Raw genomic sequence first — 23268 nt, forward strand, 5'->3', positions numbered from 1 at the left:
TGGTTTCATAGGATCTCTTTTACTGACCTCACTGGGGAGAGCCATGGGTCCATACTGCATGTTTTACAAACACTTCACGGTATATACAAGTCAGGTTTTAGTGTTTTGCCCCCAAAAAAAGAGATGCTTTTGGATTATTGATAAGCCCCTGCTGCCCTGATGAGAAATGATTGGGAAATCAGGGAAGCGCAGGGACCCAGAGGAGCGGGAGCCCTGGCTCGGGCTGGGTGTGTTACAGAATCGCCCACGTTAGTATGTCATGCAAAAGCAAAACTGGATAATGAGAATAATAACAAATGCTGAGGAGTAACATGATTGATTTACACATGGCAAAATGAGAGAAGGTGGGAAGGAGGAGAGGTGCTGTGGAGATCCGCGAGCGAGCCGTGGCACCGTGCGTGGAGGCTGATCCTGAGGGAGGATGGGGTGCACGGCACGGGGCGAGGGGAGGGCCAGGCAACCGCGCGGGTGCCTCTGGGGCCAGGGGGACAGGGCCGGGCAGGCACAGCCCCTGCTGCCACCTCACTTATTGCTTCAGCCCCTGCTGGGGCACCGGTGGAGGATGTGGTGGGGCTGGGGCCAGGCGCTGCCAGGGGGCAGGGGCGGCTGGTGAGTCAGGGGCTCCCGTGCCATGGAGCACCTCCTGCACCCGGGCAGCGTGGCCCCAGGTCTCTGAGCGGGGATCTGGCAAAGTGCAAAGGGAGAGGGAGCATTTCCCAGTGTCCTCAAGTGCGGTCCCACTTGCCCCAGCACTGGGGGACGGGCTCCGTGGCAGCGGTGAGGGGAGTTGGGATGGACATCCAGCAACACTAAAACAAAGCGAACAGAAAAGATGGGATGAGACAGGAGGACTGGTCCATGAGATGAAGCCACTGAGCCCAGCCGGCAGCGCCACGCGCCCGCCCCACACCAGCCTGCTTGCCCCCATGGAGCCTGGGCACAGCGGGAGCTCGTGCGGGGAGCAGAACTGCTCCGGCACAGCCGCGGCTGGAAAGCCTCCACCGCCGGCCACGCTTCCCCTGCACGTGCCTGGAGGAAAGCAACGCCCCGTGGCCGTTTCACGGTCACAGTCTGCAGGACGTGCCCCCCCCTAGCAGCAGCCCAGAAGCAGCCCCGCAAGCTGCAAGACCCCAGGAAGCCCCCCGAGAGTAGGGAAAGGTCAGCATTACCTGCGCAGGTGAGCTCAGCCGAGGTGCTGCCGCGTCCAGGGCTCCCCTCGAGCCGATCCACGACCTGCTAACGTCAGAGACCCAGCTGAGGAACTCGCCCAGCGGCAAGGGGACATCTTTGGTGGGACTGGAAAAAGACATCTGCCAGAGAGAGAGCGCGTTATTGCGGGTGACGGGAAGGAGAGGCAAGCCAAGAGGAAAGGAATTCCCATCAGGAAGAGGAGTCTGGTTTTAGAGATCCGCTTTCCCTCCAGCCAGAGCGCGCTCCAGGCCCGCCCCACGCAGAGGCTCCCGCGGCTGGAGGAGCCTCGGCGAGGGGCAGGCGCGCAGCCGGGCAGGGGGCTGGGGTCTGGGTGCAGAAACCACGCGCGGCGCGCACAGCCCCGGGCCGGCTGTGGCAGCAAGGAGTCAGCAGCGCGGGCGCTGCCGAGCAGCTGCCAGCTGGTTAGGCTACGTCAGCGTTAAGGAACAGACCTTGTGCGGAGCACTTCCCAGATACACGGAGAGACAGACAGATAGAGATAGACAGCGAGGTGCAGGTGCCGCTGCGCGTGGGGCAAGCCAAGCGAGCGGGCGGGCTGGCGGAGGTGGTGGGCACGCAGCGAAGCCCCTGGGTGGGCGCAGCGGCGGTGCGGGGCAGCTCCCTCCGCACGGCGCGGAAGCAGCGGGCAGCGCCAGCGCGCACTTACGGTCGGGCACCGGGTCCGCGGCGGCGGCAGGGCTGTGCCAGGAGGCCAAGGAAAGGAGCTGGGGCAGCTCGGGAGGGGTGCAGAGCCCCTTTGCCGTGCTGAGGGCAGGTGGAAGGGTCCGGGTGGCTCCAGGGTGGTGCAGGGGATCGGATCGGGCTGCCCGGTGCTGAGCGGCGGGGGGAGCCCGCGGCAGCGTCCTCCTCCATCCCAGCCGGGCACGCCGCAGGGACAGCGCCGTCTCCTCCTTCAAGGTGCGGGGGTGAAGCCGGTAGGTTTTAATTACAAAAGAGTCGCTAAGTGGTTAGATCAAAAACACAAAACTGTTTTCAGGTTCTGCTTCGCTGTGTCCGAGTGGCTGGGCAGGATCTGCTCTGCAGAGGGCACGAACGGCAGCAAGCTCCCGGGGCTGCGGATCTGGGAGGGTAGTGTGTTCTCTCTCACATCTCTTAATATACAAATACTGTCAGAACAATCGTATATATTAATATATTAGTCTTTTTGGTTAAACTTTAGGCACTGCTTTGGAAGAATGGAGTTTAAAAATTAAAAAAAAAAAAAAAAATAGTGATTAGCCAGCAGCATTGCAACATGCGGAGCGGGAGAGGCGGGCGGGCTCCTCGGAGGCTGGACGGGGCAGGCAGCCTCACGCCACGCTGAGCGGAGGCGCCCACAGCCCTGCCACGCTCGCCTGCTGCCCGCAGCGCCCGCTCAGGAGGGATGGGGTGATGGAGGAGTCTCCTGCATCCTCCGCACTCTGGGGACCTGCCGTGTATCTGCGCCCAAAGCTGGAGGACGAGAAGGAGGAGGAAGAGTAGGTCATGGAGAAGCCAGAGCCGGTGGCGTCGAAGCTCCCTCGCCTGGAGCTCGACCTGGATCCCGTCCGGGAGCCCGACCGCGAGCCCGAGGTGGAGCCGGCACTGCTGACGTTGTAGGGGCTGTAGTAGCCCTTGCTGGACTGGGAGGAGGCCTCCAGCAGCCGCAAGCCGGTCCCGTCCTCGATCATGCTCCGGTCCATCGCGTCCTTGTAGGAGATCTTCAGCTTGGTTTTGGGGCAGGTGAGATACTTGGAGTAGGTGTTGACGTCCCGCAGCTTCTGGGCCGTGCGCGTGTCGATGGTGCCCTTCTGCAGTGCCTCATCCAAGGAGACCCGGCCCTCGACGTCAGGCTCGATCAGGCCCCCCGTCAGGTACTGCACCTCCAGGAAGCGCTGCCCGGCCTCGTAGTACAGCCAGCCCTTCTTCAGGGCCTGGGCTGCCGACATCTTCGTCTTGGTCCGCGGGTCCTCGAAGCCGTAGAAGGCCTTCTGTGCCAGGTTGATGCGGTCCACCATGATTTTGTCAACCAGGCCCTTGTTCACCGCATCCGCGACAGAGCACTTGTCCCCGGTGTTGGGGTCAATGATGCCCCCGGTGCAGGCCTGGGCCTCCAGCAGTCTCTGCCCCGTGATGTTGTCTACGAGGTTGCGGTGCATTGCCTCGGTGATGGACACCTTCTCCAGGGTGTCCGTGTCCAGGATGCCTGCCACCGGCCCCGTCTCCTCGGTCGGGTCACTCCACATCTGCGTTCTCAAGGGGGCCGGGCTGACGGTGTAGGAGGAAGAGGAGCCCACGGAAGACGACCTGGATCGGAAGCCACCCATGTTGCCGGACAGCATGTCCGCAAACTCGGTGATGGAAAGGGTGCCTGAGCGGTACTGGTCCAAGGCCGACTGGTCAATCAGGCCCTTGCTGATGGCATCATCTATGTCGTACTGGCGCCCCGAGCGCCTGTCGATGATCATGGACTTCACCACGCCATCGGAGGAGGAGGTGGTGATCTCCTCCCACTCGCACTCCTGCTCTGACAGCTCCAGGTAGGTCTGGTGGTCGATGAGGCCCTTGCGATAGGCTTCGTACACGGACATCTCCTTGCCTGTCTCTGGGTCGACGATCACCACCCTGCGCTTGCGGACAGAGGACTTGGAGGAGGTCTTCCTCTCACGCTTCTTCTCCTTCAGGGGCAGGAGGCAGAGCCCGGTCTCTGGGTCGGTGATGCACCGCTCCATGAGCTGCAGGTAGGTGAGGTTCTCCTCCGTGTTCGGGTCGAAGAAGCCCTTGGTGTCATCGCTGGGATCCAGCAGGATCTCGTTCATCTCCTCGTCGAAAAGGCCCCTCTTGTAGGCAATCTCCACAGGGAGGCGATGGCTCTCCTCAGGATCAATTATGCCTCCTGTGGCAATCTGGGCCTCAAGCAAGCGGATCCCATGGTCCTTCAGGATCAGACCCTTCTTCATGGCCTGGAACAGGGAGATGAGCTTTCCGGTGTAGGGATCCCGGTAGCCAGTGACCGCCCTCTCAGCAGAGAGCAGCTTGTCCTTGAACTCAGGGCCCACGATGCCCATCCGCACAGCCTCCTCCACTGTCAGCTTCAGGCCCTTGATGGGGTCAATCACGTACCCCGTGGCTGCCTGCGCCTCCAGGAGCTCGAACGCGGTGCCTGGCCTGATGATGCCCTTCTTCATGGCCTGGTACACGGACAGCCGCTCCTTCGTGGAATCCACGAAGACGCCGGCAATGCAGCTGGTGCCCTCCAGGAACTTCTTCAGGTTCTTGGAGACCTCCTCGATGGAAGTGAGGCCCTCCTGGAGGCGCTGGGCGGTGGCTTCGTCCATCACCTGAGAGCGGACCAGCTCCTCCACGGTGATCTGCTTCCGCAGCCCGCGGAAGGTGAGCTTCCTCGTGTCGCAGAGCGGGAGCAGGAGGAGCCCGCTGGCCTCATCTTTGCGGCACCGCTTCAGGAGCTGCGTGTAGCTGAGCTTCTCATCCGTGGATGGATCCACGTAGCTTCGCACCTCGCTGGGCTCAGACAGCATGTCATACGTGTCCTTGTTGATGAAGCCCCGCTGGTAGGCCACCTCCAGGGGCAGATGGAAGCCCAGGTGTGGGTCGATGATGCCACCAGTGGCTATCTGGGCGTCCAGGAGCTTGAGGGCCTCTTCGCTAGGAATGAGGTCTTTCTTCATGGCCTGGAAGATGGAAATCTTCTGTTCGCTGTATGGGTCTCTGTAACCCGTCACAGCCCTCTCTGCGGACAGGAGCCGGTCATGGATTTCAGGCCCCACCAAGCCCTTCCTGACGGCTTCATCGACGGTCAGCATCTCGTTCTTTATGGGGTCAATCATGAAACCGGTGGCTGCCTGGGCCTCCAGGAGGGAGCGGGCCACTTCTGAGCTGATCAGCCCCTTCTTCAAAGCCTGGTAGATACTGAGATTCTGCTTGGAAGAGGGGATGTAGATGCCAGCAACGCAGCCTGACCCGTAGAGATACTTCCAGATGGTCTCCACGTCCAGGAGCTCCCGGAAGGTTTTGGAGCCCTGCTTCAGCAGGTTGTAGATGTCCTGAGAGATGATCTTGGCTTCATAGAGGTCCTCGGCTGTGATGCGGCGCCGGACATAGTCATAGGATGTGAGATTCTGCTGCCGAATGATCTCAGTCTTCTCGATGATCTCGATGATGATGATGATCATGCGCTCCTTGGACACACGGCCTGACTGGAACTCCTCCATGAGCTGCTTCCTCTGCTCCTCGGGCAGCAGGTCTGAGTGCATGATCTCCCACAGCGACATAGAGGAGCCCGCCCTGCTGCCCACGGGAATGTCCACCTGCGTCTCCTCAAACACCTTTCGCGTCTCTGCCTCCGTGTACACGTGCGTGGTCTCTACCACCGTCGGCTTCTCAGGCTCCCGCAGAGGCAGCAGGTACAGGCCTGTCTCAGGATCCTCGATGCACCTCTCCTTCAGCTGCATGTAGGTGAGGTTCTCGTGCGTGTTGGGGTCGAAGAAGCCCTTGGTGTCATCGGTTGGGTCGGAGAGGATCCGGTTCATCTCCTCATCGAAGTAGCCGCGCTTGTAGGCCACTTCCACGGGGAGGCGGTGGCTGTGCACGGGGTCGATGATGCCGCCGGTGGCGATCTGGGCCTCGAGCAGGCGGATAGCGTGCTCCTTGACAATTAGTCCTTTCTTCATGGCCTCAAAGAGTGAGATGGTGTTCCCCGAGTAGGGGTCTTTGTACCCCGTGACAGCCTTCTCAGCAGACAGCAGCTTCTCATGCAGCTCAGGCCCAACAACACCAGCCTTCACCGCCTCGTTGACGTACAGTTTCCTGTTCTTCACAGGGTCAATCAAGAACCCAGTTGCTGCCTGGGCCTCCAGGAGGACCACAGCAGTGCTGGACCTCAGCAGGTTCCTCTTCATCGCCTCATAGATGTTCAGCTTCTCCTTGGTCGCCTCCACGTAGACGCCGGCAATACAGTCACTCCCATGCAGGAATCTCCTCACTGCCTCTGTCTCGGCGAGCTCCTTCACTGATTTCTTGCCTTCTTTCAGCTGCTCATACTGGGCTTTGCTGATGATGCGGGACTCCACCAGCTCACTGGCAGGTACAGGTGCCCGGAGACCGGTGAATGTCAGCTTCTCCTGCTTTTTGGTCTCTGTCTCCTCAATGATGGTGATCACGATCTTGATGATCTTCTCAATGGTCACTTTGCCAGTCTTGTACTGTCGGAGGAGCTCCCGACGGTGCTCCTCTGTGAAGTACTCGGAGTGGATCAGCTCCCAGATAGTCATTGTCTGGCCCTTCAAGCTGCCTGCTGGGACTTCCACCACCGCCTTATCGAAGCTCTCCTTTGCCTGGCTGTCCGTGTAGATCTCCTCCTGCTGTGACTGGATGGCTTTGTCCGAGAGGGGCAGCAGGTAGAAGCCAGTCTGCTTGTCACGGTGGCAGTTCTTCTGCAGCTGGGCGTAGGTGACATGTTCTTGGGTGTTGGGACAATAGAAAGCTTTGATCTCATCATGGGCTGCAGACAAAGCCTCGTTCATCTCCGGGTCAAAGTAGCCCCGCTTGTAGGCAACCTCGAGCGGGAGCCGGTGGCTATTCACAGGGTCGATGATTCCTCCAGTTGCAAGCTGGACATCCAGCAGACGGATCCCGGTGTCACCGGGGATCAGCCCCTTCTTCAGCGCTTGGAAGAGGGAAACTGTCTGGCCTGTATAGGGATCCTTGTAGCCGGTCACAGCCTTCTCTGCGGACAGCAGCTTCTCATGAAACTCTGGCCCTACAGCCTCAGCCTTCACTGCCTCGTCAACAGAGAACAGCTTGTTCCTCACGGGGTCGATGATGTAGCCCGTGGCAGCTTGCGCCTCCAGCAGGGACAGGGCGATCTCTGGCTTCAGCAGGTTTCTCTTCAGGGCGTCATAGAAGGTGAGCTTCTGGCCAGTTGACTCCACTAGGATGCCAGCAATGGCATCGGTGCCCTTCAGGTACTGCCTCACAGACTCCATCTCTGCCACATCCTTCACAGACTTCTTGCCCTGGTGCAGCTGGTTGTAGAGGTCTTTGTTGATGATTTTGCTTTCCAGCAACTCGGCGGCAGGCACAGGGGCCCGGAGCCCCTCAAAGCACATCTGGCTCTTCCTCTCACTTTCCTCCACAACCGTGATGATGATCTTAATGATCTTCTCCACTGTGATCTTGCCAGTCCTGTACTGCTGGATCAGATCCCGCCTTTGGTCCTCAGTGAAATACTCAGAGTTGATGATCTCCCAGATGGTCACCGTCTTCCCTTGGAACTTGCCAAATGGTGCTGTCACTGTGGCCTTCTTAAAGACGTCCTTGGCCTCTTGGTCGGTGTAGACCAGCTCTCTCCCGGCAGCCGCCTGGTCAGTGAGCGGCAGGAGGCACAGTCCCGTGTCCGGGTCAGTCACACACCGCTCCATGAGCTGCAGGTAGGTGAGGTTCTCCTGTGTGTTGGGGTCAAAGAAGCCCTTGGTGTCATCGGTTGGGTCGGAGAGGATCTGGTTCATCTCCTGGTCAAAGTAGCCGCGCTTGTAGGCAGCTTCGACGGGGAGGCGGTGGCTGTGCACGGGGTCGATGATGCCGCCGGTGGCGATCTGGGCCTCGAGCAGGCGGATGCCGTGCTCCTTGACGATGAGCTCCTTCTTCATGGCCTGGAAGAGGGAGATCTTGTCTCCCGTGTAAGGATCTTTGTAGCCAGTCACCGCTCGTTCAGCAGACAGCATTTTATTGTGCAACTCTGGCCCAATCACTCCTTCTCTAACCGCCTCGTTCACTGAGAGCCTCGCATTCCGCACAGGGTCAATTATGAAGCCAGAGGCAGCCTGCGCTTCCAGGAGGACCAGCGCGGTGCCTGGGCTGAGCAGCTTCTTCTTCATGGCTTCATAGATGCTCATCTTTTGATTGGTGGGTTTGATTAACAAACCAGCAATGCTGCTCTTGCCCTGCAGGTACTTCTTGACGTCTTCCCTCTGCGAGAGCTCACCGACACTCACAACACCCTTCACCAACTTGTCTAAGTTCTCCTTGCTCAATATGCCAGCCTCAGCCAGCTTCTCTGCAGATACCTTCTGACGGATGCCATCGAAGGCAAACTCTGGCTCCCCGTTTTGTGCTAAGCCATCCACCACGTCTCTGCCGTTGGGCACGGCTTTGATATCTGGCATCTGTGTCATTGTAACTAAAACCTCCTCGGGCAGGTCATCTGTCTGGATCATGATCTCTCGTGTCTGGGCAAGGGCGGCCTTGTGCTCTTCCTGCATCTGCTCGAGCCTCTCCCTAAGTTTCTTGTTTTCCTCTTCAAGGAGTTTTTCTTGCTGCTGCCGTTGTCTCTCCAGCTGCTGCAGCTCCTCCTGCTTATGCCTAACATTCTCCTCTGCTTCCTTCTGGTGCTTCTTGGCTTCATCCAGCATGGCCTTCAGTTGCTGCTTCTCCTGCTCCATCTCCTTCTGCTGTCGCTCCTGCTCTGCCTTCAGGTTCTGTGCTTTGTCCACCTCGTCTTTAAAGAGCTTCTCCAGCTTAGCTTTCTCCTCCTCAATAAACTTCTCCTTCTGCAGCAAGGCATCCTTCTCCGTCAGGAAGGTCTGCTGGAGGAGCTGTGTCTCCTGGCGGAGCTGTGCCTGCTGGGCTACCTGCATCTGGAGCGGGAGAGAGGACAGCACAGTCAGATGGCAACGTTCCCCCAGGAGGACAGCACCGGCAGGGCAGCGGGGGTGGGAGGACAGGCAGCAGGGTGCTACTGGGCTGGGCTGGGGACCCGTGCTAGTTAGGGATGTGTCACCCAACCGCTCCGCTATGCAGGGTAAGGGTTAAGGGAGCAGCACTGGGGTTAGGGAACCACAGCAGGCAACACGTGGGTGAAACGAGCAGGGAAAAGACACAAGCTCTTTTGTGGGATGAGGAACTCGCCACCCGGCTACCGAGGCGCGGAGCTGGGGACAGCTCCTGTCTGCAGAGAGGAGCATGGCAGGACGCCCCCGGGCAGAGGCCAGCAGCCAACTCAAGGGCTGAGGCCAGCTCCCAGAGCCCGTCCAGCCACCCATGCACCCACTGTCCTGGGACACGGCGTGGGGCAGCTGGGGAGAAGGAAGGTAGCCCCGCGTACCACCACCAAGGGGACCCGTAACCCAGTACCTCCTCCGCCTTCTGCTGCAGCAACGCCGCCTCCTGCTTCAGCTTCTCCTTCTCCTGCTCCAGGTCGGCGATGGCCCTCCGCAGCTTCTCTGCATCCTGGTCGCTCTGCTGCCGCTGGATCTCCAGGGTGTGCACCAGCGTCATCTTTTCCTGGGTGGCCAGCTCAGTCTCGTGCAGCCTCCCGCTGATCTCCTCCGCCTGCTTCTTGAATCGCTTGGCCTCCTCCTCAGCCTTGGCCTGGGCCATGCTCATTTCTGCCACATGCAGCTTGAGGCGCTCAGCCTCGGCAGTGATCTCCAGCTGCCGCCGACGCTCAGCCTCCAGCGTTTTCTGGAAGCCCTCGGTCTCCTCGGCCAGGCGCTGCTGCATCTGCTCCTTGTCCTCCTGCAGCCGCTTGGCGTGCTCCTGAGCCAGGTCCTTCTGCTTCTGCAGCATCTCTGCCTCGGCCTTCAGCCGTGTGGCCTCCTGTACTGCCTGCATCTTCTCCTTCAGCATCTTTTCTGCCAGCGCCCGCTGCTGTGCCAGGTCATCCTCAGCCAACTTGCGCATGCGGGCAGCCTCCTGGGCCTCCACACTGAGCCGGGCGGCCTCCTCTGCCACCTGCTTCATCTTCTCAGCCTCCTCCGCCAGAAACTTTTGTGTGTTGTCCTTGTCCTTGAGGATCAGCGCCTTGTTCTCCTCCTCAATCCGACTCTTCAGTTTCGCCAGCTCCTCCATCTGCACCCGGACCTTGAAGAGCTCCTCTTCCACCTGGGCCTTCTGCCGCACAGCATCGGTCACCTCCTCCTTCAGCCGCTGCAGCTCCTCGTCCAGGATGCTTTTCTGGTGGTCCGTCTCGTCCAGCTGCAGCTTCACCTTGGTCAGCTCCTGCTCCACCTGCGCCTTCTGCCGCAGCGTCTGCTCGGCGAACTTCTTGTGCTTCTCCATCTCGGCATCCGCCAGCTGCTTCTGCCTCAGGGCCGCCTGCTCCGCCTGCGCCCGCTTCGCCGCCTCCAGCTCAGCCTCTTTGCGCAGCTTCTCCGCGTCTGCCTGGGCCTCCGCCTTGGCCTGTGCCTCTTCCTCCGCCCGCTGCTTCTGCCGCTCGGCCTCTTCCACGCGCTGCCGAGAGAGGCTGGCATCCTGCTCGGCCTTGCTGCGGGCAAACTCAGCCTCCTCGGCCAAACGCTTGGCCTTCTCGGCCTCCTCCCGCAGCCGGTCAAGGAGGCTCTGCTCCTGCCGCCGCGTCTGCAGCAACTCCTGCTCCTTCTGCTGCACGGCGGCCAGGTGGGCCTTCTCCTCCGCCGCGATGCGCTTCTGCGCCGCCTCCCGTGCCAGCTGGATCTGCCGCTCCGACTCCTTCTCCGCCAGCTCCTTCTGCCGCCGAGCCTCCTCCACTGTGGCCTTCAGCCGCTCCACCTCCTCCAGGGCCAGCCGCCGCTGCCGCGCGGCCTCCTCCTCCGCTGCCAGGATGGCCTGCACCTTCTCCTCGGCCTCACGCCGCCGGCCCTCCTCCTCCAGTGCCAGCGCTCGCTGCCTCTCGGCCTCGCGCTCAGCCTGCTCCCGGCTGCGCTGCACCTCCTCCGCCTCGCCACGGATGCGGTTCAGCTCCCGCTCCAGGTCGGCCTTGCCCGCCGAGGCCTTCTCAAAGCTGGCCTTCAGCGCGCGGATCTCCTCCTCGACCTGGCGCCGCTGCCTCAGCGTGTCCTCCACGAGGCCTTTCTGCCGCTCCAGCTCGCTCTCCGAGGAGCGCTTCAGCAAGGCGATCTTCTCCTCGATGTCCTGCTTGTGCTGGGCAGCCTGCTCCTCCAGCAGCTTGCGCTGGTAGGCTTCATCCTCTGCCAGGCGCCGCAGCCGCTCGTTCTCGGCCTCTTTCTCCTTCAGGGCGATCTCGGCCTCTGCCTTCAGCCGCGAGGCCTCGTTGATGGCTGCAAGCTTCTCCTTCAGGATGCGTTCGGCCTCAGCCCGCTGCCGGGTAGCCTCCTCCTCAGCCAGCTGCCGCTGTCTCTTGGCCTCCTCGGAGAGGGCCCGCAGCCGGGCAGCCTCCTCGGCCAACTCCCGCAGCTTGCTGGCCTCAGCCTCCAGCCGCTGCTTGGACTTCTCGCTGGTGGAGCGCGACTCCTCCTCTGTCTTGGCCTTGCTCTCCAGCAGAACTTCCATCTCGGCCCGCAGCTTGGCCAGCTCCTCCTCCACCTCCTTCCTTTTCTGGATGGCCTCGCTCACCTCCTTCTTCAGCCGGAAGAGCTCCTCCTCCAGGAGCAGGCGCTGCTGCTCCCTGTTCTCCATCTCTGCCTTCAGCCGGATCAGCTCCTGTTCCGCCGCCAGCTTCTGCTGGGCCGTGCCCTCTGCGAGCTCCCGCTGCTTCTCCAGCTCCTCCTCCGCCAGCTCCTTCTGCCGCAGGGCCGACTCCTCCGCCTTGGCACGCTTGCGGGCCTCCCGCTCCGCATCCTCCTTTTGCTTCTCTGCCTCCTCCTGCGCCAGAGTCTTCTTGTGGGCCACCTCCTCTGCCTGCAGCCGCAGCCGCAGCGCCTCGTTGGCCTTCTGCCGCCAGTGCTCCAGCTCCTTCTCGGCCTCCTCCCGCGACTGCTCGGCCTCCAGCTGCTGCTTCTTCAGCCGCTCGGCCTCCTCCTGCAGATGGGCCACTGTGATGTGCTCCTGCTGCAGCGACAGCTCCAGCTGTGCCGTCTTCTCGGCAAAGGAAAGCCGCTTGCTCTGCAGCTCGGCCTCGGCGCTCCTCTGGGCCACTTCCTGGGCCACCTGGATCTGCCTCTCCTTCTCGGCCTCCGCCTGCCGCATCCGCCGCTCAGCCTCCTCTGCCTGCAGCCGCAGCTTCTCCAGGTCCGCCAGCGCCTTCTGCTTCTCCCGTGCTGCGTCCCGCTCGGCCTGCACCTTGCGCTTCAGCTCCTCCTCGGCCTCCCGCTTCTTCTGGCTCTCCTCCTTCACCTGCCGGCGCAGGCGCTCAGCCTCCTCCTGTGCCTGCCTCTTCTGCCGCTCGGCCTCCTCAGCACGTGCCCGCAGCTCCTGCAGCTCCGTCTCGGCACCGGCCCGCTGCTTCTCGGTGGTCTCCAGCTGGAGGCGGATGAGACGGATCTCCTCCTCCACCTTCTTGCGGTTGTACTCAGCCTCCTCGATGAGCTTGACCTTGGACTTGATTTGGTGGTCGGAGTTCTGCCGCAGCTGCATCAGCTCCTGCTGGATGTTCTGCTTCTGCTGCTCAGCGTCCACGGCCACCACCTCCCGCCGGGTGACCTCCTCCTGCATGCGGAGCTGCAGCTCCCGCGCCTCCGCTTCCGCCTGCGCCTTGGCTTTGGCGTGGGCCTCGGCCAGCTGCCGCTGCTTCTCCAGCTGGGCCTCCACCTCCGCCAGCCGCTTCCTCTCCTCCTCCTTCAGCTTCTCGGCGGCTTTCTGGAGGAGAAAGAGGGTGCAGAGAAAACAGAAAGGGGGAAGAGAGAGAAATCACAACGGATGCGACCAAGCCACGGCGTCAATGCCAGCCACAACCACGCACCACCGAGACACGGGACGGTCCGGGGCAGAGGGGTGGAGGATGCGCATGGAATGGCGTCGGCTCCCTGGGCCTCCCCACGAGCTGGAGGCGGTGGCGCCAGCTTCCAGAAGACGTATGGCAGACAGGGGACACATGACTACTGATCTGACTTGGCAAGGCGCAGGCAGACAGGCGACAGGACCCGGACAGCGGTGCAACAAGCAGGATGACCCACGTACCACGGACAAGGAATGGAGCGCGAGCCAAGCCCAAGGCAATGGAGACGGATGCAAGCAGCTTGCACACCACCACCGTGCCCACTGCCATCCGGGCAGAGCCTCTCCCAGCCCCGTGCACGAGGGGAACGAGAGCCCCGGCCGGATGCAGCAGGACAGAGGGGAGCTGGGGCAAGGAAGGTGCTGGCTGCGCTTTCCCTGCCAGGAAAACCTCGACGATGTGGAAAGCGCTCCAAGCACCAGCACCGCCCCTGCCGGTCCGAGTCCCCCGCCGGCCCGCTCCAGACAAGCCGGCTATCAAGGAGCCGACATAGCTCGTGTGTGGCTTGGGGCCGTGCTGCAGAGTGCTCGTGCTGCATGCACCGCGAGCTCGGGGACAGCCCTGGGGACGGGCATAGGCAGCACACGTGCAGGTGAGCCGGGTCCCCTTGTGCCATCCCGAGAGGTGCAGTGAGTGCCCAGGAGCGCAGGCAGGAGGGGAGGAGGAAGGCGGGAGGGCAAGCGGCTCCCCGGAGGGCAGGAGCAGTGAGCAGGAGCAGGGCGCGCAGGCTGCGGGCAGCCACGGGGTGAGGCGGGGGTGCCGTGAGGAGGGGGACATGCGCAGAGTGAGTACCTGGTGCAGGGATGCCAGAGTCATCCTGGTTTTTTACCCTCCATTAGATCCCCACCAACACAAACATCCCCCAAGACAAAGCACTGGCAAAGCGGCTCGACTTCCAAGGGCAGAAACCAAGAGTTAGAAAGGTTACCAAGACAGAACAACCGAGGCATCCGGTCCCGCGGCGCCCGAGCACAGCGTCATGCTGATGGCGGGTGCTGACTGCACTACGTGTATCTGGGAAGTGCCTCCTACCACCGGTCACACCAGAGCCCGGCAGCGCCCACAGCCGGCTGCGCACCACCCCGGCTGGCCCTCGCTGCTCGGAAATTTGCTGCACCCAGAGCCAGCGGCTTCGGTCCCAGAAGCCCAGATCAGAGCGGGGTTAGAGGTCGTGGGCCAGTGTTAGTGATGGGGCTGGCACTCATCATGAACCACGTTCCCCATTCTCATGAAGAAGAGAAAATGCAGCCGGAGTCATGCCGCCCCGCACGCCCACGCCCCGTGCCCCTACCTCCTCCTCCTCCAGCCGCCGCAGCGTCTCGGTGATGAACTTGATGTACTGGCTGGTCAGCGTGGTCAGCTCGCTGTACCGTGTCCGCAGGTCCACGTACTGCAGCAGACAGTGGGGTCAGCGGGAGGGGAGCACACCACAGTGACCCCAGTCCCGCCGCCCCGCAGAGCTGTGGCCAGCCCTCTGCTCCTGCTGAAGGAGCTCCAGGCTCAGCTACGTGCCGGGACCACCCCGAGGTGTCCCCCCTCACCTCCTGGATGATGCTGTCAGATGCAGACTGCACTTTGGGCTTCTTGGCCGGGGAGGCCATGGGCTCCACCTGCGCCTTGAAGGTGACGAGCTGTAGTTCGTAGTCCTGCCGGGGAGAAGCCAGGTCAGCAGGGGGGGCAGCGCTCCGGGGAGCCCCCGTGCCCATAGAAGCCACGGCCCTGCACTGCCCCCCCAGCCCCACACTGGCCCCAGTGCCCCTGTCAAGGCCAGCCTGCAGCATCACGCATGGCCAGCTGCGCACCTTGATGGCATCAATGTACTGCTTAGCGTAGCGCTGGCACTCCTCCACCTTCTCCTTGTTGCGGTCGCACTCCTCCAGGAGTTTCTGGGGAAACGCACGGGGGTGAGCTCAGGTGCCGTGAGCACTGGGAGCCCACCCACGCTCACCCTGCCCCGGGTGCTACCTTCTCCTGCAGCAGCTGCTCCCGCACGGTCTTGCTGTCGGTGATGGGCACCGCCTGGATTTTCTCCTGCCGCTGCTTGGCGTCCTGGATCCACTGGAGCAGCCCGTCGCAGCTCTCGCGGTAGTAGCGCAGCTGCCGGCCCAGCTGGTCCAGCTCGCGCTGGCGCAGGTCGATCTGGGTCAGGACGGCTTGCCAGCGCTCCAGCAGCTGCTGCACTCGCTCCCGGTAGCGGTCCAGGTCCACGTCCCGCTCGCTGTGGCCCCTCACCATCCGCTCGTTGACGTCCTTGGCCTTGCTCAGGTCGGTCTCCAGCGTGCTGAAGAAGGGCTGGTGCCCCTCCACCTGCGCACGCAGCCGCTGCAAGGCACAGAGCAGAGCTCAGCCCCGGTCCCTGCCGGCCCCGGCCCACCCCCAGCGCGGCGCAGCCCCGGTACCTTCAGCTCAGCCTTGCTGGCCTCCAGCTCCTTGAGGTCAGCTGGCACGGTCTGCACGTTCTTCAGCTGGTCCTCGTACTTCTTGACCAGCTCCTCTGCCCCCTGCGTGCTGCGGATCACCAGGTTGATGGTCTTCAGCCTGCAGAGAGAGGGAACAGCTTCCATGGGTGCCAAGAGCCGAGCAGGCAGCAGCGTGAGCGAGAAGATGCAGCGAGGAGACAGGAACACCGCCAGGGCACAGCCAGCTGCCTCCTCCTCCTCCTCCTCATTCTCCTCCTCCTCCCCTTCCTCCCCTCCTCATCCTCCTCCACCCCTGCCGATGCCCTGGTACTTGTTCCCAGCACGGAGGATGAAGAACCACAGTGTGGAGCCACCCGTGGCTGGGCACTCACTTCTCCAGGTAGATGCTGGAGAGGCTGTACACCTGGTCCATCTTCTGCAGCGTGATCTCCAGCTCTGAGCGCAGGACAGGGGCCGAGCTGGCCTGCTCTGGCTGGGCCAGCACCTTCTCCGTCTTCTCACTGACCTTGTCCAGGCTCTTCTTGATGCCCTCCAGCTCCAGGTGGATTTGCTGCAGGGAGAGCAGCGCATGTTAGCTCACAGGCAGCCTGGTGCCTACATCCACGTCGTGCCAAACGCGACATCCTGACAGCAAGATGCTCCCCAGGCGTGGAAGGAGCAGAGGAAGGGCAGGGGTCTGCAGCCCAGCGGCGCAGCAGACTGGGCGCAGGGGTCCCCACGTGCTGCACGCCTGCAGAAGCACACACCTGCTGCTCGGTGATGCGCTGGGCACACTCCTTGACTGGGTCCTTGTCGAGGGGCAGGCGGATCTTGTGGATGGTGCGGCTCTCACAGCCCTCCAGCTGCAGGCGGATGTCCTTCAGCTGCGAGATGTAGTTCTTGCAGAGGGACTCATCCTGCTCTCCTGGGGGGACATCGGGGCCGGGTCAGTGGCTGCTGCGCTCACCCTGCGCCTCTGGGAGGGACGGGATGCCTGGCTGGGGCTCACCTTTCTCCTGGCTGCGCAGCAGCAGCTCGTACTTCTGGGTGCAGGCGTTGTACTCGCGCTCCACCTGCAGCCGGTCGTCGGGCTGGAAGCTCTGCGAGTCCTGGCTGTCCCTCATGAAGTCCTGGTAGTGCGTCTCCAGGCTGCGCAGGACCTGCCTGCACTCCTCCACCTGCATGGTGCGGAACTGGGGGCACGCAGCACCGTCAGCCCCCGCGGGGGGTCCCGGGGCCCCGCGGAGCTGCCCCTCAGCAGCCCCCCGTCAGGGACTCACCGTCAGGTGGGACCAGGACTGGATCTGCTGGATGTCGCGGATCAGGTACTGCCAGGACAGCAGGCTCCTCATGTCCAGGTGCAGCTGGTGCCACAGCACCAGGAGCTGCTGGTGGGTGGCCTCCAGCCTGCGGAGAGGCAGTGTCAGCAAGGGGGGGTGACGGACAGAGCAAGCGGGGAACCCCGCTGGTGGCTGGGGGGGCACCGGCGGCGCTCACCTGTGCACAGCCTCCAGCGCCTCCTTGTTGGGGGGCGGCACGAGGAAGCAGACGGAGGGCACGATGGACTCGCTGCCAGCGGCGCTCAGCACCTTCCACTTGTAGGGCTGGGCGTTGCTCAGCAGGGCGCACTCGTCGTTCTTGTGCACCGTGATCTGCGGGGCGGGCAGGCGTCAGCCCGGCGCAGGCACAGCGCCGTCCCCTCACCACCGCCGCCCCCCCCGGCCCCCTCGCGCCCCGCTCACCTCCATTTGCTTGTAGTCGCAGACGGCCTGGATGGGCAGGCGGCCCTTGAGCGGGGCGGCCGGGCTGCGGGGCTTCAGCTGCACGATGGCCTTGGCGCGCCGCGCCAGCCCCGCCAGCTGCCCCTGGTACTCGGAGAGCTGCTCCTTGGTGTCCTGCGGCACAGCGCGGCATCAGTGACCCCGCAGCCCCACAGGACGCTGCGGGGCGGGGGGGCACTATGGGGGGGTGAGGGGTTTGTGGGGTCTGTCTGCAGGCTGGGGGGGGGCAGTGGGCCCTGCAGTGGGGGGCAGAGACCTGGGGTGCTGCTGTGGGGTGCACATGTGGGGGGCAGTGTTGGGGGGCACACGTGGGGTGCACACATGGGGGTTAATGTTTTGGTGCACACCTGGGGGATCAATGTTGGGGTGCTGCAGTGGGGTGCATGTGGTGGGGGTCACCCTGGGGGGCTGCAGCAGGGCGGGGGGGGAGGGGGGCACTCACAGCGCAGTCCTGCAGCAGGTCCTCCAGGCGTGTGACCGTGATGCTGCGGTCACAGGAATATTTCTTCTTCATGTTCTCCTGCATCTTCCTCAGGAACTCCTCAGCCTCTTTCACGTCAGCAAAGAACTGGGGGGGCAGAGCGGGGTGAGCAGGGCCGCACAGCCCAGCCCTTGGGGGGGGGTCGCGGCCGGTGGGGGCCCCATGGGCACCCCCGCCCCTACCTGGAAGTAGGCGCTGTTCTCCTTCAGGTGCGCCTCGATGCAGCAGCACAGCTGGAGCATCCAGCTCCACTGTGTCTGCAGGGCTGCCTGGAAGGCCTGGGACAACGGGGACAGGGGGGGACACGTCAGGACAGAGCCCCCCAGCAGTGCCCCCCGCACCGCCCCCACCCAGTGCCCCCCTCCCTGTGCTCCCCGCTCACCTCCACCGTCTGCCTGCCCGGGTGCTCCTCCCGCAGCAGCCGGTCCCCTGTGCTCTGGATCTCTTTGATTTTGCGCTCCCGCAGCTCCAGCTCCCGCATCAGTCCCTGGCGTGGGCATCGGGAGCGGTGGTGAGCTCCAGGGCCCCCCCATGCAGGGCCGGCACCCCCCCATGGGTGCGCGTGGGTGTGCACACACAGCTCTGCGTGTGCTCTGTGCACGCTGGGGCGCAGCTCTGCAGCTCGGGGACACGCCAGGGGGATGCGCGGGGTGTGTTGGGCAGGAATGGGGAGCTGGGGGGCACAGGGCTGGGGGTGCTGGGGGATGGGGGCACGGGCTGGGTGCTGAGGCCCGCAGCCCCCCCGGCGCTGCACGTGCTGCAGCTGGGGGTCACGGGGTGGCGTGCACTCAGTGCTGCAGCACGCAGATGTGGTTTCATCCAGGCGACCAGATAGCGAGAGGGGAAGAGCAGGCTGCTGATGCCCAGACCAGACAACAGAAGAGATAAAGAGCAGCGCTGGCACGAGGAGGAGATAAAGAGCTACAGAGCGGGGCAGCAGAGCAGCGCAGCACAGCACGTGAGCTGAGATGAGATGGGGAGGCTGAGGGCCACAGAGAGCCCCCCCTGCCCCTGGCTGCACGAGGCATCACGCAGAAAGGTCACCGGAGGGACTGGGACCATGGGGAGCCACGCACAGGGCCGGGAGGGCTGGGGACCCCCAAGGACAGCCGGGTGTGCAGCCGGGGACAGCGCGGGACAGGGACAGGAGGGGTGGGGAGGGTGCGGGGCGGCAGCGCGGGCACTGCGTACCGAGTAGTTCTCCTTCTTGGCCGTCATGTTGGGGTTGCGGTCGCTCCAGTCGAAGTTCACCTCCTCCTCCTCCTTCTCGTTCAGCCACATCAGCTCCTTGGTGGCGGCGCTGACGAAGGCGTGGAGGCTCTCCAGGTGGCGCAGCCGGGACTTGGAGGAGTTCTGGGGGGGCGCAGGGATGGGATGGGTCTGCACCCCCACACGCATCTCCTCTTTCCCCTCCTCGGCATTTTCCTCCCCACATCCCCCCTCCATCCTCCTCTCCATTTCTCCACGTCCCACACACCCTCCCCACACCCCCCCACACCCTGCGCCTCCTCCCCACGTCCCCCCAGCCCCCAGCCCAGTTCCTCACCAGCAGCTTGGCGTACTGCAGGTCCAGCTTGCCCAGGCACTCCCGGTAAGCATTGCGGGGACCTGGTGAGAGCTGCGCCTAGGGGAGAGCGAGCCGTGAGCACAGGGCAGCAGCCACCACAGGGACACCCCGCGCCCCCAGGGGACAGGAGCACCCCAAAGGGAAGGTCCGGGCGAGGACACCAGCGCCGGGGAGCACTGGGATGCGGGCGGGACGCGGCGGTGGCAGCAGGCTGCCGGCTCACCTCGTCGGCACGCGCCCGCTCGATCTTGGCGCGGAACTCCTCGATGGACTGGTGGAGGCCGCGGTGGCTGCCCAGGTGGGACTCCACGGTGGGCAGGTCCACGCCCCACTCGGCCGCCCCCAGCCGCCGCTGGTTCTCCTCCACCCACGCCAGCAGGTCCTGCAGGTAGCGCAGCGTGGCGTCGTCCAGCTCCTGCCGCGGCCGCTGCCCCAGCGCCGGGGGGGCCTGGGTGGCCACCGGCGCCCCCGACTTGAGGCGCAGGTTGTACTCGGTGCGGATGGCCACCAGGCGCTCGTGCAGGCGGTACACCCTGCGGTACATCTGCTCCCCCTGCGGGTGCCGGCCGTCCTTCAGCGTCTGCACGTCGTTGAAGAGCACGCGGATCATGGCATCCGCCTTGTCCAGGTCCCGATCGATCTCAGCCGCCTTCTGCGGCGCCTTCCCCGCGTTCAGCAGCCGAATGTCCTGGGGATGGGGCACGGTCAGGGCGCTGCTGCACCGCCCCGCACCGTGCCCTGCCACCCCACACCGAGCCGCAGCAGCAACTCACCGACTGCAGCAGGGTGTCCGCCTGGTTGAGCTGCTCCTCGCAGAGCCCCGACTCCATCTGCAGCTTGCTGACGATGCGCTGCAGCCTCTCCAGCCTGCGCGGGGAGAGGGCAGGGTTGGGGACAGTGCATAGGCACGGATGCTGCCCGTGCTCGGCACAGCCCCTGCCCAGGAACACGGATCCTGCCCACACACAGCACGGGCTCCATCCAGGCACAGCAAAGGACACGGAGCCCATCCTTGCACGGCCGCGGCCCCGTGCATGCACCGTGCAGGTTGCTGCACAGCACACATCCCGTCTGGGCACGGCTCGGATCTGACCCGCACAGCCCAAATCCTGTCCCTGCAAGGCACGGATCCTCCCTGTGCGTGGCACAGCGCCCGTCCCTGCACTGCTCGGATCCCGCCCCGGCGCGCCTCAGCTCCCTGCACACTCAGCCCGGACTTTGCTCCAGCACAGCCCAGATCCCACCCCTGCAGGCGCGGATCCCATCCCGCGGGCTCCTCGCCCGTCCCCACCCAGCGCAGCAGCACCCGCCCCCGGGCTGGGATCCAGCCCCGACCCAGCCCTGGCCTCCCGCCGCGGAGCCCCGGCCCCATTCCTGCCCGTGCTGCCAGCCCCGACGCACCCGCGCTCCCCTGCCCCGGCGCAGCCCCCCTGGCACACGGCAGAGCCCCCCCGGCACCCAGCGCACCCACCCGGCGCACAGCAGAGCCCAGCGGCAGTGCCGTGCTCGGGGCTGGCGCTGCGCTGGCTTCCCGAGGGCGGGCAGTGACTCATGCACCCTGCGGTTCCATCCTCGGACGGGGGGGCCGCAGGGACACCCCAGCCCGGCCCAGCCCAGCCCAGGCGGAGCTCAGCCGCATGCGAAGGAGCCGCGAGGCCGCAGCAGCTCCAGAAGCCCCCGCGCCGTGCCCCCGTCCCCGTGCCCGGTCCCACCGCGGGGCACTCACCTCTCGAACTCAGCCCGCAGCAGCTTCTCGCGCTCCAGGATGGCCACGTGCAGCTTGCCCCATTCCTTCTCCACGTCCAGCGGGTGGTACCCGAGGGGCACCTTCAGCTGCCCCGACAGCACGGCGCCCTGCGCACAGGGGGGCTCGTCAGACCCGCCAGCCGGGGCCCCGGGGGGCAGCGCAGCGGCTGGGGGGGGGATCGGGACCGGTGGGCGGGGGGCAGCCCTGGCCGCGGGTGCCACGTCTCAGCTGCTGTTGCTGGAGGCAAAGCCTCACGGAAACAGAAATGGGAGAGGCACAGGACGGCCTCCGCCCCCAGCACCAAACAGACAGTGCGAGAGGATTGCCCCGGGATCCTCCAGGACCCCCCCCCAGCGCACTGGGACCCCCAAAGCTCAGGGCATGGCCCCCCCGGGGTCCTGCTCACCTCCAGGGACTGGAAGATGGCTTTGGAGCGGTTCTTGTCGGCCTCCTTGGCTGGGAGCTCTGTCTCCTTGAACTTCAGGAACTGGCGCCAGAGGATCTGCCAAAAAGGGGGCAGCTACAGGGGGGCAGCCACAGGGGGCAGCCACGGGGGGGCAGCTGCAGGGGGGCAGCGCAGACCCCTGGCCCCATGCGCCCTGCTGTGGGGCACAAGCCAGGGCCCCGCTCCCCATCCAGCCCCCTGCCCGCTGGCTGCCAGCCCAACCTGACCACGAGCCATGGCTGCCTGCACACCAGCGCCAGGCTGGGGGGCAACTCAGGCAATCCCCCCCCCCACTTTCCATGGCACGCAGAGCCCGCAGGAAGGAAGGGGCCGGGTGGGGAGGCTCGTGTTTGCAGAGGGTGACTCACGAGGAGCCTGCCTGGAAAAGCTGAGTCAGAGGGGACCCTCCCTGCCCGCGGCATCCCGGCTCCACCACTCGACCACCACAATCAGTGCCAGCACAACCCCAGCCCTGGCCCCGAGCCCATTCCTGCCCCACAGCTCCCCCCTAAAAAGGGCCAGGCTGTATGAACCGAGAGGGACCAGTGCCAGGCAGCACCCGGCCGGGAATGGTGCCCCCACAGCACCGCGCAGCCCCCACGGAGCAGCAGGGCTGGGTGCGTGCTGCCCGGGGTGCCGCAGCGGGAGCCAGCCCATGGCTGGGCCGCCGGCCAGCTGGGCCAGTGCCAGGAGGCTCCCCGGGCACCGGCACCGCTCCCCTCTGCGCTGGGGCCTTTCATCCCCCGCCAGCGGCAAGGCACTGGGACGCAGCTGCGAGCCGCGCGTGGGAACGGGGCCGGCGCGCGGCACCGGAGGGGAGAGCCGAGATTTCGGTGCCAAGGCGCAGGCACCACGACCGGGAGCGCTGGCGTCCCTCGTCCCCCTGCACGGGGTCCCCACGCACACCCAGCCCCGGCCCCGGCCACCGAGACCCCATGGTGAGTGGAGCTCGGAGGCCGCCCTGCCCCAGCTCCCTCACCTCGATCTCCTCGTAGCTGGCGGGGAACCTGCGCTCCTCGAAGACCACGGTGTGGTGGTGGATCCACTGCAGCAGCAGCGTCACCAGCTCGTAGTACTCCTGCCAGCGCAGCTGCAGCTCCTGCGGCACAGAGGGGAGCCGTGGGGCCGGGTGTCCGCCGGTGGCACGCGGGTGCAGCCCGGCCCCAGCACTCACGTTGGCCTTGACACCGTCCTGCACGTCGGGCACGCGGGGCATGGCGTCGTAGAGCGAGGAGACGTAGGTGATGATGGACTTCTCGTCCGGCTGCGGCACGTCCACGTCTGGGGGCACAGGGGGCGGTCAGCTCAGCGGGGGGACCAAGTGATTCCGTGTGCCCTCAGAGGCTGCTGCCGCCCCAAGGACACCGTCCCCTTGCCGCAGCGTGGGGACACGGGGGAACGGGTGGCGTGCCCCTACCTTCAGGGTCCAGCAGGCGCGTCACCCCCAGGTCCCGCTCAGCCACGGTGAAGGCCTGGTCCAGGTTCTCCAGGTTGCTCTGGCGGTACACCTTGTTCATGTCGATGAGCATGGGCCTGCGGGCAGAGGGCAGGGAGCGCTGAGCTGCTGCCCCCCGGCCGAGGACCCCCCGGTGGGTGGGGGGCAGGCTCTGCACCGGCAGCTGCTCTCCCTGCAGGGCAGCCGGGGCCATGGCCAGCAGCACCCCCCGCCCCCCCTGCCCCACGGCACGCGTTTTTGGCAGCCTGAGAGCTCGGGGGAACCCTGGGCACAGCGGTCCCACCCTCCTCGGGTGCTGCCTGCACCTCTGCCGAGCCTCAGCATGCGCGTGCTGTGCTCCACAGCCTGGGGAGCCAGGGGTCCCACACGGGGGCACAGGGAGCTGCGGACACCCCCAGACCCACCCCAGGAGCCTGGGGAGCCCGGGACAATCCTGCTGCAAGGACCGTGGGCGTGCAGAGCCAGAGAGGCCCCTGCGCAGAGCCGAGTAACAAACAGCCCCTCGACCAACCCACGGGCACGGGGGGCCTTTCATGCCCCCTCCCCTGAAC

At 64.8% G+C, this 23268-nt stretch overlaps 1 protein-coding gene across 30 annotated transcripts in view; it reads right to left on the bottom strand.

Moving 5' to 3' along the window:
* PLEC (plectin) overlaps positions 1–23268 on the bottom strand; it is a 55813-nt gene continuing 32545 nt past the window's right edge. For 29 of the 30 annotated variants that reach the window (XM_072034154.1, XM_072034151.1, XM_072034149.1 and 26 more), the window contains 27 exons: positions 22679–22794; positions 22436–22542; positions 22241–22360; positions 21223–21318; positions 20796–20923; positions 19843–19936; positions 19293–19757; positions 19049–19126; positions 18694–18855; positions 17885–17989; positions 17685–17780; positions 17464–17589; positions 16983–17135; positions 16738–16892; positions 16521–16647; positions 16250–16433; positions 16008–16165; positions 15633–15811; positions 15241–15379; positions 14807–15163; positions 14644–14727; positions 14383–14487; positions 14133–14231; positions 9322–12702; positions 1859–8825; positions 1170–1310; positions 1–809 (listed from right to left, as the gene is read on the bottom strand). In XM_072034154.1, the coding sequence (XP_071890255.1) occupies positions 2502–8825; positions 9322–12702; positions 14133–14231; positions 14383–14487; positions 14644–14727; positions 14807–15163; positions 15241–15379; positions 15633–15811; positions 16008–16165; positions 16250–16433; positions 16521–16647; positions 16738–16892; positions 16983–17135; positions 17464–17589; positions 17685–17780; positions 17885–17989; positions 18694–18855; positions 19049–19126; positions 19293–19757; positions 19843–19936; positions 20796–20923; positions 21223–21318; positions 22241–22360; positions 22436–22542; positions 22679–22794 (13138 nt within the window). In that variant the 3' untranslated portion in view covers positions 1–809; positions 1170–1310; positions 1859–2501. The remainder of the gene's footprint in view (positions 810–1169; positions 1311–1858; positions 8826–9321; positions 12703–14132; positions 14232–14382; positions 14488–14643; positions 14728–14806; positions 15164–15240; positions 15380–15632; positions 15812–16007; positions 16166–16249; positions 16434–16520; positions 16648–16737; positions 16893–16982; positions 17136–17463; positions 17590–17684; positions 17781–17884; positions 17990–18693; positions 18856–19048; positions 19127–19292; positions 19758–19842; positions 19937–20795; positions 20924–21222; positions 21319–22240; positions 22361–22435; positions 22543–22678; positions 22795–23268) is intronic. The other variant, XM_072034173.1, reaches the window with a different exon arrangement.

This window comes from Anas platyrhynchos, chromosome 2, assembly GCF_047663525.1.
Source record: "Anas platyrhynchos isolate ZD024472 breed Pekin duck chromosome 2, IASCAAS_PekinDuck_T2T, whole genome shotgun sequence".
In the NCBI taxonomy this organism is placed as follows: Eukaryota; Metazoa; Chordata; class Aves; order Anseriformes; family Anatidae; genus Anas; species Anas platyrhynchos.